General features: G+C 42.5%; 1 protein-coding gene across 1 annotated transcript in view; it reads right to left on the reverse strand.

Annotated features, from left to right (window-relative positions):
- rimbp2a (RIMS binding protein 2a) overlaps window positions 1-15,784 on the reverse strand; it is a gene marked incomplete at its 3' end in the record, with an annotated part of 61,340 nt that overhangs the window by 20,569 nt on the left and 24,987 nt on the right. Inside the window, exons 3-6 of the mRNA XM_084572086.1 lie at window positions 7,730-7,819; window positions 5,684-5,806; window positions 1,861-1,965; window positions 779-829 (exon numbers count right to left, since the gene is read on the reverse strand). Coding sequence (XP_084428212.1) covers window positions 779-829; window positions 1,861-1,965; window positions 5,684-5,806; window positions 7,730-7,819 — 369 coding nt within the window. The remainder of the gene's footprint in view (window positions 1-778; window positions 830-1,860; window positions 1,966-5,683; window positions 5,807-7,729; window positions 7,820-15,784) is intronic.

Consider the following 15,784-nt stretch of genomic DNA (forward strand, 5'->3'; position numbering starts at 1 on the left):
TTTCCATTTCCTTCACTAATGGTTACCGGTTGTTAGCTTGCTACACTGTTGCTTGGCAGCGGCTTTCTCACAGTTTATGGCTGAACCAGCGAAGCTTTTTGTGAGCACTACTTCCCATGCTGTGACCACAAGCCCACCAGTTCCATTTGAAGGCAACGTTAGTTCTGAGAACGCTGCCATTAGCAGCGACTGTCAGCTAACACTTTAGCAAGGCTAACACTTTAGCAAACATGCGGTTAACGTAGAGAAGCAAGTGCAAGGGCATAATGACAGGATGAGGTTGTTGGGAATACTAACATCATCCCCAAACATATTGCAAATTCTGAAGAAAAACTCACTAAATTACCATGCTAAACAACATCATATTATCATTGTCACTGCTGGCATTTAGCCATTGTGCCACTAAGTACAGCAGCACAGAGCCACTAGCATGGATAGTATAATGACTACTTAGCTTATCTCTTCTTAAAGTATTAATTTAAGCATATTTTTACACACTGCATGCTTATAAAAAATGTACAATCGTTTATTTTCTTTATTTCTTTAATTTATTGTATGTTATTTGTCACCACTGAAAATGAGGGTTCTCCCACCATCTGTTTTAAATAAATAAAATAATTATTATTATATAAAATCAGTGTTCTAAAAGAAGTGCACTGGCTCTTTGTTAATATGCTTTGTTAGTATTATTTTGTTTTGCTGCTTAAACCAAATTTAAACACTAAGGTAAAGCTTTGTGCGGACAGTAGGCCATGTGTGTTTGGTGATGATACTGTACCTCTAACAGGTGTACTGCTTCCTCATGCTCTTGGTCAATTTGAACCCAAGCCTGCAGGCAACACACAGCAACAAACAGTGACAGCTGACACTGTGATCACGGTCCATGAGGTACAATAGACAACACACAGCTGACACGCTGTCAACGCAATACCCTGGCAGACGCTCACTGGTTCATAACAGCACTGGCACTTCAAGAGAGAGGCCTACTCCTGATGGCACAGCTCAGATGAACAAGAGCTGATTTATTTTAGCATAGATTAGTGTCCAAATAGTGGCTGCCGAGGGAGGTAAAAGCACAGTGTTCTACATTAAAAGCCCCTTTATGTGGTAGTACACACGGCTTAGACACTGTTTGGGTGATTTATGTCTTTTTAATTATTGTCTCTCCCTTCAGTAAACAACATCAAAATATAGGGCCAAATAATTACCATTTGTTTTATGTCCATTCAACAATTAAATATCATCTCAAAGCGTGTAAGTGTTGCTCAGTAGGCTGAATGAGTGTATTTAAGACAAAATGTGGTAAAAGGAAAATGATCATTTTAAATATACAATCATTAAAGTAAGCCACAAACATGGCACAGGCTCAAGCCTTTGAATTATCTCATTAGCATCAAAAAGCCCTTGTGATTTAAATCTGTGTATCCATCTGTAATATTTGAAGTGTGATTTCATTATTTTCTACGTAAAAACACGTACATCACACTTGAAACGTACCCAGAAAAAAAAAGGACACATTTGCACACTTGTTCACAAGGTGTATAAATGTATCATCAACTAGACAGGCATATTTAGCAGAGAGCTCTTCATCAAAGGCTGAATCTGCATTTCCTATAGAATCTGCTGATATTTGGACATGAATCTGAGGCCTTTACATTTTCTGACAGAGTAGCAGTGATTATGTGACGGTGATTCAGCATAAAACCGGCTACTGACACATCAGTAACTGAACAGGGAGCTTTGGCATGAAGTCACAGCACAAAATCAATCAGTGAGCTAAGGGATTTGTCAAAAGAACACACGTAAAAATTGTTTTCAAGGGTTCATTTTTGGCTTTTGCTTTTACACAAATGATCCTACCTTTTGCAGCTGATTGATCTCCCTCTGCTTGGTGTGAAGATCCACCAAGGCTCGCTCATGCTCTGTCTGCAACTGCTGCTTCAGCTCTACAGCCTCATGCATATGCTGTGGACATAAAGAAAGCGTTCATGTACTAATGGCACCAGCGAACACCTTGAGCAAAATTAAAAATTGCTGTGTAACTAAAAGGTGGGTATATTCTGCAGTGGGCAGGCTACAACCACCCTGAAAATGAACCCAGTCCACCTGAATGCAGCACTGCATTCTAACGTTTGTGGAAGAGAAAGCACATAGTGTGAAAGACTGCCACAAAGGCACTCTAGAAGGCCAGTTGCCCTTGTTTCAGCATTATTCTAGATTATGCCACCAAAGCAATAGCTCGGTTGCTTCAGCTTCAGCAAAGTAAATTCCACAAATTAAAACAAAGTATTACAAAATAAACCATGCCATCTGATTGAAAGGTTGCCAAGATTTAGATTAGAATATCGATACCACTCAATGTACCATTAAATCCAATGCTACATCCAGCAGCCACTTAGCTTAAAGACAGGAAGTAGGGCAAAACCGCTTTACATCCATGTAATATCACTGTAGAGGTAAAGAGTCAAGATAGTTCAGGAGTACTGGCTTCTGTTATCTAACCTGCTATATATATTACACCCAACTTACTCTATACTCTGAACTGACTCACAGAGCTGTCACACACAGTCACCCACACTGATCCAATATCTACCCTTTGTCAAATTACCCGAGTCATGACTATACAGTATCTCGCCACGAAGTCACAACCATGCAGCTGCCACATCTTGGAGAAACCGAGTTAAGACCACAAGATGTTTCTGCTAGTTTTAAGAAGAAAAGAGGGCTTAGAAAGCTCCGACGTTCCTATTTTTTCTCTGTGTTCCCTCTCCCATGGAAAAAAAAAGAAAAAAGAAAAGCTTCTTTACCTCCCGGAGTCTCTTCGAGGTATCCTGAGCAGGCAGCCACTGCTTTGCATAATCAGGGAGCAGCTCTAAGCTGGAGAGAACTGGGGTGGCGGAGAGTCTGTCACCGGAGCCCTAGTCAAGACTCATTTTTTTAATGCTTGCATCTTTTTCCAGACAGGACCCGATGGTCACAATTAACAGCCTGTGATGTTAAAATAGAAACAGGGCCTAAAAGTTTCACTAGAGCAGCTTGATTTCTTTTTTTACTGACTGAGTTTCCAACTATCATCAATACAAAAGCATACAAAAACTCTAGGACTTAGACTACTGGGTGATTTAACAGCAAAAAGAAGAGCAACACGAAGTGGTGGAAATTCACTGCAAAGCTGTGACTCCGCTCCCTGAAACTTGGACAAGGTCAGATTTAAGCTACAAAAGAAAAGACTCAACAGTTGACGGGACTTGACCCATGTCACGACTGACTCAAAGGTGCGACAGACTTATGTCTTGTGACTTGACTTGAAATTGTCAAAGGACTCGAGACTTGACCAGATCCTAGCTTTTAGAGGTTTGTGGGGATGACACAGTCTTTGAAAACATCAATGTCCTTCTTCAGAATTGTGAGGATTTGCTGCAAGGAGTTGGACTTGTTGATGCCGGACTTAAAAATTCAGGATGAGATGTGAATGATCCGAGCTACGTACAACGAATTCATTTGCTATAAAGAGCAACTAAGTTAATTTATGTTAAATACATGTTGGAAGGCAAACTTCTCCAATCTGCCACAAGCTTCTCCGCCATTTTCAAAGTGACCAGGATATCAAGTCTTTCTAAGCAGCAGGGGGTTTACATGAGCTTCCTTCACACGGCCGCAGCATGTTCCATACGTAAACATAGGTCGTTTTAATCTGTTTCAAAAGTCAAGCCCTACTTGTATGCTTGATGCAGATTAATAGGGCGGGTTTTGACACAATTTTCTTCATTTCAGGAGGTTTCTATTTTCAAATGAGTTAAGATGTGCCATAGTCCACAAAATGGCCATGGTTATGAGAAGGAGATTTCATGTGAAAACAGCTCTACTGCCAGGTTAAATGGATTGCCTGCATCAAAGACAACTGCAGCGACTTTATCTTATATACTGCCCATGGCGCCCTCTGTTCCAACCTTATTCCCACTTGGAGCTGAGACACAACGATTTTTATTTTTTTTTTACCAGATTATATAACTTTGAAAACAAGATTGACAGCACTGCCTCTCATTCTTTAAAGGCACCAAGTAAATCCTTTCTGTTTTTGTTTTTATGCTGCGCTTCTGCCATCTCTTCTCTCTCCACTCGCATCGCCCTGTGTAATTTTCTCTAAATAGTCCCTTTGTCTGAATAATCAATGCACAATGAGATAGTGACAAACCGGCTGTATTGGGGAGCGGGTCAGTTTTTCACATATGAGCACATTTCTCTCTCAAACATCCTGACAAACACACAATCGATAGGAGATGCGGGGAGGCGAGGATTTGTAATGAGAGCGCCTCTCGCAGCGCAGCGAGACTGATTACTATTGGCAGACCAGAACACGATGAAAAAAGAGCCTCTCTGTGAAACCAGTGACACTTCAAATCATGTGTCGCATCAGTTTCCGTCTGAAGTTTTCTCAGAAAACAAACACACGGGGGAGTGGGAATATTTTTTGAAAGAGTCAGCAGAAACTGGGCCTGGAAAAAAAATCTCTGCACAAGATGAACGGTGTGAGCCAAACAGAACCACTGAAGTGATGCATAAACAGAGTGAAGACGGGAATGCTGGACAAATGCAGTGAGATACGTAGTATGTCAGCGAAAAAGGTGGACAACTCAAGCCTCGTACATGTGTTTGTACTGTTTGACATATACAGACTACTGCCACCTGCTGTATGGGCAGTTATTTTCTTGTATGGAACATATATGCCAGGTAGCCATTGGCTGTAGTATTTTTTGTGTGTTCAAGTGCATGCACCAACCAGGCATAACATTATAACCACCTTCCTAATATTGTGTAGGTCTCCCTTGTGCCTCCAAAACAGTTGTGACTCATCAGAGAATGGACCTTCTGAGGGTGTCCTGTGGTGTCTGGAAATAGAATGTTGTTAGTGGGGGCCATTGGGTCCTATTGGTTGAGGGGAGGGGCCTCTGTGGATCATCCCACAGATACTTGATCAGTTTGGGATCTAGTGAATTTGGAGGTCAGGTCAACACCTTGTGCTGTTCTTCATGTTTTTTTGAGTTGTTCCTAAACTGTTTTTGTGTGTGTGCCTGTGTCAGGCTGCATCCTACTGGGGATGGCTGCTGCCATCAAGGAGCGTCATTGCTATGGGGTGGGGGGTGTCTGGTCTGATCTAGGTGGGTGGTACATGTCTAAGTAACATCCACATGAATGCCAGGTCCAAAAGTTTCCCAGCAGAACATTGTATTGTCACAAGATGTCACAACCTAGTGTAGCCAGACTGGTTTATGGACACACCATTTGGATTTTTATTATGGAGCGTGTTTCAACTGATACCATGTATGACTAAATTGCTCTTACTCTTCTGTCCATCACCGCATGAAACCCACCCAAATAATCTGATCGGCCCTGAGCATAATCAGATCCCAACGGAGGGGTTCCAGACCAATGTTCTGCCACAAACAAGTTTGAGGGCAGGAAAGTCCATTTAGCTTCTAGCCTCGTCCAATACCCAAGAAATTAATTTCTGTGGGAAATGTGGGTAGAGAAGGAAATGCACAGGAAAAAGGAACCTCAGATTCTGAAATACTGAGCACTGATGCACTTAAAGTGCCAGAATCCTCTCCAAATTTCACTAATGCGACATTTGTATTTAGGGGTATTTGGGACGAAAGTAAACATAAATCCAGCGATGTCTCACCTTTAGGACCTGTTCCAGGTCATCCACCTTGCCTTGGAGTTGGCTCCTCTGCTCCTGGGCCGCGTCTCTTTCCTGGCTCACTACAGCAAAGGTCTGTCTCAGCTGGTCATAGTCAGATCGCACCTGCACGGACATGAATCACAAGTCAAAGGGAGTCAAGGGAGAAAAGGAAATAGTAATAAGAGTAGCTTTAGAGGCTTTTAAGCAAGGTGGATATTAGAGGCTGTTGAAGGCAAAAAGAGAAAACAAGAAACATTTTAATTTCCTTGTTTGTTTAACTTGAAGAATTTCAAAATGCAGCCATTATTCTTTTTTTATGGAGAGGGAAAACAAGCCTGCAATATTTATGAGGTTTGTTCTTGCAGTAGATCTACTTCTTACATTTATGAATAAAGGCTGCTTTCTCTTTTCTTTTCTTTTCTTTTTTTTTTTAGCTTCAGGGTTGATTGAGAGTTCAGAATCTGAAGAGAAATTAATCAGCACATTTCCATTTAGCCTTGATGAGACAGAGCTGCTGACTTGAGCACTCTGCCTCCCGTTCCCTCATCAGTCAGAGGCCTCCAGCTAAGCTGGTTCCTCCAAAGGTGGCCTCGTAGGATCGAGCTGAACCGTCCCTCGGCCATCCTCACCCGTCATCGCATTAATTAACAGAACAGATGAGCGCACGATAGATAAGCTCGCTTGATCTGACTTCACAAAACTAGACTGCTGCAAAGTAAATGAGAGCATTCATTTTGCGGAATCAGAATTTCAAGCATCTTGGGGGGCGGTCATCTAGATTCTCTAGATAATCGAAATTTAAAATGCAATGTAAGTGCCAGTTATATAAAATCAAACATTTTAGTGTCTTCTTTAAGGATAAATTACTTCAAAATCTAAATTACTCAGAAGCCTGACTCACCAAAGGCATTTTAGGGCCATACACAGCATTGTGTCCAACAAAAGCCATGTGATAAAGTCAAAAGAGAAGCAGAGTCCCATTATTACACTGTTTTGTTCATTTAAAAGAGTACTGATCTAGCTATCTGTATCTCTTGATCATCATCTGATCTGGGGAGCTTGTGGAGAAAGATGATGATTATGATGACTCCACTTACGCTAATTTTGGGTTTCTCGAATTACCTATCTTACCAACAAAAACATATTTGCAATAAGCTGTGAACTACTTCAGAATAAGGTCCTATTGTTTGTGGCCCCTCTATACTATGTCTATAATGTACTGTGGCTTCAAACAGTCAGTAAAATGCTGTGTAATTCTCTTGAAAGCTAACAAACATCCTGCAAAGCATGTGCAATTTATCTCCTGTGATTGCTTACTCTAATTACATCGCCACTGTCTTGTTTCCCGTCTCTTTAATTCTCCCTCTCGGCTTCTGTCTTTCAATAACTCATGCGCCTCTGCCCTTACAAGCCAGTCGCACTCGGGACTGGACATGCTTTTGCCCCATTTTCTTTTCATCTCCGTCCCCACCTTGTTGCTGCACAGATGGCATCGGGGTTTTTTTTTTTTTGTGGCACTTTGGAGAGAAAGCTCAGAGCAGAGTCCCTGGACACGTGTCAGATCTTCCCCGTCTGTGAAAGTCACTATTACCACCAGAGCAGCTAATCGCCTACCATCACAGACGGTCATCATCTCTGCTTCTGGGTCATTGTGCGTGTGTTTATGCATGCATGCGTGCATTGTGAAGACTACTTGGCAGGCTTCCCCAGCAAAGACTCAATAATAGGACAGGAAATATAGCATTGATCTGTGTGTGTGTGTGTGTGTGTGTATGAGATGTGACATCAGTATACACACGTGGATTCTCTGCGTGGAGAAGCAATATATAAAAAATATGAACACATTATATACTGTATATGATGACAATAACGCGGCTGCTGGCGTATTGATTTATGGCGACACGTGACTGAGCCGTGTAGCTCCCGCATCACTTACACTGCAGAATAAAATCGATTTCATCGTTGACCATCACCTGGTCCAACATTGATCATCACCGTGCTTGTTGCCATACGTGTTTGAACACACTACATGTGTAAGTGACTTGCCTGGTCATACTTTGACGCCTTCAGGTGGTGATTGATCAGCTCAAGGTTCAGACGATTTTTCTCCTGCAAGGCAGCATGGAGTTTTGCTTTCTGGAGGACAGAGAGAGAGAAAACAAACAGTGTGGTGTTACATTATTATACATGGGCGTCCTCGTTGCAAAGACTTTTACGCTGGACTGCGTCGTGTGTACAAGACACACAGCCCCAACTCCATCTTAAAACTATTATATAAGCAACAGATGAAAGACTCAGGTTAGTGCCGATCCCTCCCTCCGTCTGTACACACATGTGTGTGTGTGTGTGTGTGTGGATAAGCCTTTCTCTAAGATGCTGTCTTGAGGACAAAACCCACAGCTGCATACTGTCACCCTCCATTTGGCATGTGGCTTTAGGAATGGAGCGGGAGAGCTGAAAAAGACGTGGGAGCAGGAAGATGGATGGTTAGAGGACGGAAACTGGGATGATGAGAAAGAGCAACAGGAAGCGAGAAAAGGTCTGAGGGAGAAACAGAAACAACAAACTGGGGAGAAGAGGTTGTAAACGAGGGAGCGCCGGAGGAATGCTAAATAAGCAAACGGGCACATTTGTATTTGGCAGTAAAACCAGCTCCAGATGAGATTAAGCTGCAAACCAGGTAAAAGGATTGAAGAAGAGAGGTGTGCAGTTCCTGTTTGCTCTTTCCTCAGTCAAGACTCACATTCAGAAGTTGTCATGCCGCCGGTGCTGCAGGTACTCAAGCATTACATAATTACGACAGACTCAAACTAGGCCAATGCTCTCCTCCTATCACCGCTCCGAGCATTCAAGAGTGACTTTACTGCGACTGGTCACATCCTGGCACATAATACCACTTCATGCTGGCGCGCTGATCTCATACTGTTGTCATTCTGAGTTCGCTATCATTAAAAATATGGGTAAGTCATTTATAATGGCAGTCAGGCCTTTCATTTAATAGACTTTGAACAGAAAGCAATAGGAGCTGATAACAGGTTTCATTTTTAGGATTCACTAGCAGGGATTTGTCTTATCTCAGGAAACAGTGCATCCAAATAGAAAGAAATCAGTTCATAGTCCGTAAATGATTCGTTTGAATATGTGTGGAAACCAGACCAGCTTAACCTCCCCAAAAAAGCTTTACCTCCCCAAAAAAAGAATTGCGAGTGGGTGGTAGAATGTGGGGCAAAATAGAAACCACCCCACTTAACTCACTAGATCCCAAACTGACTGGAACAAGCCTGGTACCCTCAACCCACAGTCTATGTCCATTCTCTGTTGAGTCAGAACTGTTTTGGAGGTACAAGGGAGATCTACACAATATTAGGAAGGTGGTTATAATGTTAAGCCTGACAGTGTATAAAGACTAGTTTTAAAATCTTCTTTTTGTTCTTTCTACTATGTTTCAATGGCAGTAAATGCAAGTATTTAAAAAAAAAAAAAATGGGTGGGGCATTGTGCTTTAGAAGCCTGACTGTCATACAGTACACTCAAGCCAAAAAGGAGCTTTGTCAACTTCTCCACAAGTAAAGATTTGCGCAGCTCCGAGGATTATGATCAAATTTATCAGAACGAATCGAGCAACTCAATAAATCCCGGCCAAGAGGAGGAGAGGGAATAGCCGGCAGAGTGAGGGGGCCAGCCAGATTCGTTCACCTCTTTGTGTGCTGGCAGGGAGACAGCCAGGGATGTCGGAGGAAGAAACAATCAAAGCGAGACACGGATAGGGAACAGACAAGGACAGGAAGACGCAGAGACTGGTGAGTGAGTTCACTCGCTGCTTTTATTGTGTAACTCCGTCTCCACACCACATCGCTGAAGACTGTCGGAGCCAGTCCAGAACCACGCCTAGCTACAGTAGCAGCCACAAATGATCTCTTGTTCGTCTTCCTCTGACTGTTAATGAAGTAGACGCGGTGCATCATGAGACATCAGCTGCAGTCGTCCTCTGCACTGACCCCCCCCCCGGGGAATGGCCTTGTAGTGGGCACCATAAGGAAGCAGGGAAGGGAAGGGATGTACAGTTAACTGGAAAAAAGGCTCTGTCAGCCTTGACTGAAACTTTCCTCAGCTCAACCTGCCCCTTGAACGAAAGAAACTTCAGTGCTGGGCTGAAACAAAAGGAAGAGGGAGGCACTGAAAAACAATGACCTTTTAAGGGCTGCTTTTTATGGGCCTCAGAATTGATGCCTGCTTCTCCACTTCCTCCCACTTCCAGTGAATCACACATTCACAGCTCGGCTTAACACTCCGTAACATCTTGTAAACACAGTGCTATGCCGCGAAGCCAAGGGACACGCACATTTCTGTGCCAATTTAAACCTTCAATATGCACAAATAAACAGAGAAATCTGATTTGAAGACATAAAGGATATGCTACTTAGGCCTTTCCTTGAGGAAAAACAACTCTGATAGGGGATTAACTGCATCTGTGCAGAGCCACGTCGAAAAGTGTGGCGCGCGCTAGTGAATCTTTGCATCGTTGTGAAATTTGAGATCTATATGTGCGTGCAGAGAGAGTGGACAGGCTAGGGGGAGAGACCTCAACACCGCTAATGACTAATTCACTCTGACAACTTCTTTTTTTTTCCTCCTCTTCTGTCTTTCCTCTCTATCTACGTCTTTCCACACACACACACACACACACACACACACACTGATGCATGCACTTTCCCTTCTATCACCAGCCTGATTATCATTCTCTTCCCAAACCCACTAATTTAGCTGCTGGCCCCTCTCTGATCACTGTGGCAAGCCTTTCACCAAGCGTCTGGAGTCCCAGAATGTTCTCTGCATCCACATGTGCGAGGCATGTCAATTCAAATTAATGCGCCTGCATGAGTATTAGCTTAGCTTTGCACGAAGTGTGGTGGAGCTATTCACCACTACAGGTGAATAAGGTAAAAACAGGTTTAACACTGAAATGAGTTTTAATTAATCTGCATAAATTGCCAGAACTGATGTCTGGGGGGTTATCACTCCATACACCGATCAGGCACAACATTATGACCACCTTCCTAATATTGTGTAGGTCTCCCTTGTGCCTCCAAAACAGTTGTGACTCATCTGAGAACGGACATGGACCTTCTGAGAGTGTCCTGTGGTGTCTGGCAACAGAATGTTGTTAGTGGGGGCCTTTGGGTCCTGTGGGTTGAGGGGAGGGGCCTCTGTGGATCAGGCTTGTTCCAGTGCATCCCACAGATACTAGATCAATTTGGGATCTAGGGAATTTGGAGGCCAGGTCAACACCTTGTGCTGTTCTTCATGTTTTTTTTGAGTTGTTCCTAAACTGTTTTTGTGTGTCTGCCTGTGTCAGGCTGCATCCTGCTGGGGATGGCTACTGCCACCAAGGAGTGTCATTGCTATGGGGTGGGGGGGCCTGGTCTAGTCTAGGTTGGTGGTACATGCCTAAGTAACATCCACACGAATGCCAGGTCCAAAGGTTTACCAGGATAACATTGTATTGTCACAAGATGGTCAATGTTATTTACTTCTCCTGTCAGTGGTTTTAATGTTGTGGCTGATCGGTGTATTTAGACTTGTAGTGTCTCCACCAAGACAATATTCTTAAACTGAATTGATACTAGACATTGTCACTGGAGTGGCTCATAAATAATATCATGATATAATTATTGATTCAGTCAATTATAAAGTTGTACATCACTAGATCTGCATCATATGTTTTGTCATGTGAGCACTTTCACTAGAGTCAGACCAACAAGTGTGAATGAACATCTCGTTTTTTCTTCCAAGTATGTTCTTGTCCTACTGAGTCCTGTTGAACTGATAATGTTCTGCAGAGGGGCTACTGCTTAAAGGCTACAGAAATGTAGAAATGTAATCAGAATGATTACATTTAATGTACATACATCCACGTTATTCAAATAGATCCAATCTGGTTTAATATGAATGGGAAAATAATTCCCTGTATTCATTTCAGAGCAGCTATGTTCAATCAAATCAATTTCATAGCTGTTATGGTTTTAAATCCCAAACGTGCTGGGTTTTACAGTCATTTATTTCATTTAAATGTATTTAAGGAACAAATAAATAGCCATTAATGGAAACTGTTTGCTGTCCCTTGCAAGGAGGATTACACTGGATTTTCCTAATTTACACATACAGGTTATGGGCTCAAATATTGCACTGCAATTTTTGAGAGAATTAGCCAGTAGCTCTTGAATTACCAAAAAGAATTGATAAAGGATGTAATCATGAGCACAGAGATTTGCAGGATGGGGACTGTTGACTCTAAATGGGATTTTTGTGGCTAGAGGATTGTCACCGTTTCCCTGGGAGGATTGTCATTAATTAGATGTCACGGAGGAAACACTTTGTTCCACTTAACTGTGGGTGGAAAGACACTGACAACGTCTGCTGCCTTCAGTGTGGGCACTAGTAAAGTCACGAACAGTTAATAATAATTACTGAAGACATGACCTTCGCATAAAATGTACTGTATAAAAATAAATATATAATCCGTTGTGCAAATTCCAAGAATATTTTCACAAGAGTAAAAGCAAGCAAAAGTTAAACATGAGTTCAGGAGTAAATTAAAGAAGATATGCTCATTGTACAAAAGCACTTAATACAAAGCCTCTATTCTCTGTTCTTCTCCATTTCCCTAAAAAATAATCCCCTCCCTGTTTTCCTTTGTTACGTGATTTAGATTGGCCCTGACATGTTCTTTAGACTGAGTCTCAAACAAAACATTTCATATTATAAAGACACTCTCTCCACAAAAGGCTGAGTGGTTTAATAGGACGGCTAAAGTCAATGTGTGTGTATGCAAACAACTTTGTGCCTAACAACTGATAAGTGTGTATGTGTTTCAGAGATTGTTCTGCATTTGTGGTTGGAAAATGGACAAATGGAGTCTTGATGGTTGAATCACCGCAGCAGGAAAAGGCTGCCGGGCACAGACTAATATCTGAAGCAGACAGGACCACGGACAGCTCCTCGGCTCTTGTCTCTTTACATTTCAGCGTCTCGTGACTTGGCAACATGTGAATGAACTGACCCTTTAAAAACTCCTGAACATCTGCCATCAGGTTTTAGAGTGATGTCTTGACCTCCATAGAGGTCCAGTGGTTTCAGTTCAACTGTGATTTTCCTTGAGTACCATGTTAATTCTTTTGATCACTAAAAGCATTACTGCATGGAGCAATGGTTTTTGCAAGTTTGCTGATGCATGACGCATGTGCATCAGCAAACTTGTATAAACACATACACCGATCAGGCACAACATTATAACCACCTTCCTAATATTGTGTAGGTCTCCCTTGTGCCTCCAAAAGAGTTGTGACTCATCAGAGAATGGACATGGACCTTCTGAGGGTGTTCCAACAGAATGTTGTTAGTGGGGGCCTTTGGGTCCTATGTGTTGAGGGGAGGGGCCTCTGTGGATCAGGCTTGTTCCAGTGCATCCCACAGATACTTGATCAGTTTGGGATCTAGTGAATTTGGAGGCCAGGTCAACACCTTTTGCTGTTCTTCATGTTTTTTTTTTAGTTGTTCCTAAACCGTTTTTGTGTGTGTGCCTGTGTCAGGCTGCATCCTGCTGGGGATGGCTGCTGCCATCAAGGAGTGTCATTGCTATGGGGTGGGGGTGTCTGGTCTGCTCTAGGTGGGTGGTACATGTCTAAATAACATCCACATTAATGCCAGGTCCAAAAGTTTCCCAGCAGAACATTGAATTGTCTGATTGGAGTACATGAAATGAGACATCGTCTCATCACTATTTTTGTACTATTCTACAGATAAACAGTCGGTAGAGATAACGTAGAAGATCATTAATGTGCCCACAGAGGCAGAGGAGCTTCAATTATGCTGTTAAAAACATGTGGTTAAGCGTATTATTTTAAGTAATCTTTAATGTTTAATGAATGTTTCTTTAAAGTGGGATTGAGATTCATAGATATCCAGTTTGGAGAAGCAAATCGCAGTAGTGGCAGGGACATAATAAACTGCTGTGGACAAGGGGTCAACGGCAAAAAGTATTTCAGCCACTGAAAACAAGGAATCCCTCAAAGAAATCAATATGAGTTTGAGTGTATGCTATATCAGGAATACTATCACTGAACTGAAGCCATTATATTGATCTATGCTCTGCACAAGCCACCAGATGCCACAGCAATTCTACCTTGCAGAACACAGGAGATGCTGGTCTACTGCTGCCTCAAGTGGTTAGTTTGTTTCTGTTATTACGTGACTTTGGTGTGTTAACACATTTGTTCAGACACAAATGAAGGTGTTAACACATAAGAGTCACACAGTGAAAGACCAGCAACTTGCACGTCTTGCAAGGACAAATGACGCACAGATCAGAATGACGCAACAGCAGTTCATTACATGGCTTCTGTGGATGTACTTCATTCTGAGTGTCCACCACCTTGGACTATAGTTAATGTACCTACTGGTTGATAAGTACTTGATACAGCCCCTCTTCAAAGAATCCCAACAATCCTATTAAGCCACAAGGACACATACACTGCATTTTGATCACAAAACCAATAGTAGCTAAACATACGGTGGATTGGTTGCAAAGTTGTTGTAACAGACATAGGGACATTTATGCAATGATTGATTATCCATTTCAAACACAAGGGAAACCAATGACTGATTGCAATAGGGAATATTAACCTTGTGTGATCATTCATTGTAAATCAACCCCACTCAACGGCAACCCAACGTATCCAGAAGAGGACACACTTTCCAAGGTTGATGGTAACTTAAAGATGGCTGTACACTGACACTTTACGTCCCCACTTAAGGAATCCCTTATGAAAATGAGGGACATTTTGGAGGATTTACTGTGCAGCATTAGCATGGTCCGCTCTACGGCATAAAAGATGATATATAACAGTTTGTCCTATGAAGGGCTTAGCAGGTGTTGCCTTTTTCACAAGAGAACGTGCGACTCCAGCCCGACTTGATCTCCTGCCAAACATTAGCCCGCTTGGCAGACTTTAGTAAGTCTCAAGAGCACTTTGAGATCAATCGTTTATAATGCTGTTAATACTGTGCATTACTTTTTGGTTTACAACACAGACATGACACCGGAACAACTGCTTCATAGTAGCGGCGCACTACCTCCACGAACCGTGGCTTCCTTTAACCTTTAAGTCAGCCGTCGTTCGTGTGTGTCATGTTATCTGGAAAATCTGCCCTTCAGACGTGGACTGCGACCTTTTGCTTCGCTCGCCTTTTCTTTGTGCTTCTCATGAAATGCAGCTCGTGCTAACTGTTACCATAATGTCATCAATAGATTATTTATCAACGTGCTATTAAAATATTCACTTTTAAATTTCTGTATTGGTGGCCCGCTAATGTGTCTCTACAGGTGACTCATTCATAAATCATGTCAATCAAGGGCATGTGTGCTCATACACCGATCAGGCATAACATTATGACCACCTTCCTAATATTGTGTAGGTCTCCCTTGTGCCTCCAAAACAGTTGTGACTCATCAGAGAATGGACATGGGCCTTCTGAGGGTGTCCTGTGGTGTTTGGCAACAGGATGTTGTTAGTGGAGGCCTTTGGGTCATATGGGTTGAGGGGAGGGGCCTCTTTGGATCATACCACAGATACTTAATCAGTTTGGGATCTAGTGAATTTGGAGGCCAGGTCAATACCTTGTGCTGTTTTTCATGTTTTTTTGAGTTGTTTTTGTGTGTGTGCCTGTGTCAGGCTGCATCCTGCTGGGGATGGCTGCTGCCATCAAGGAGTGTCATTGCAATGGGGTGGGGGTGCCTGGTCTGGTCTAGGTGGGTGGTACATGTCTAAGTACCATCCACATGAATGCCAGGTCCAAAGGTTTCCCAGCAGAACATTGTATTGTCACAAGATGGTCAATGTTATTTACTTCTTCTGTCAAAGGTTTGAATATTGTGTTCACCGTCACAAGAGGTCGTCTCTACTACGTGTAATCTGTGGACACAGATGGCAGTGGGTAAAACCAATACAGTGAAGCGTGAGTTAAAGTGTGTGTGTGCATGCAAGCATGAATGGGTTGCATAACTAGCATCTCCAAGCATATATTAGCCTTAAGCTCCTCTGC

The sequence above is a fragment of the Chelon labrosus genome (genome assembly GCF_963514085.1).
Source record: "Chelon labrosus genome assembly, chromosome: 22".
NCBI lineage: Eukaryota > Metazoa > Chordata > Actinopteri > Mugiliformes > Mugilidae > Chelon > Chelon labrosus.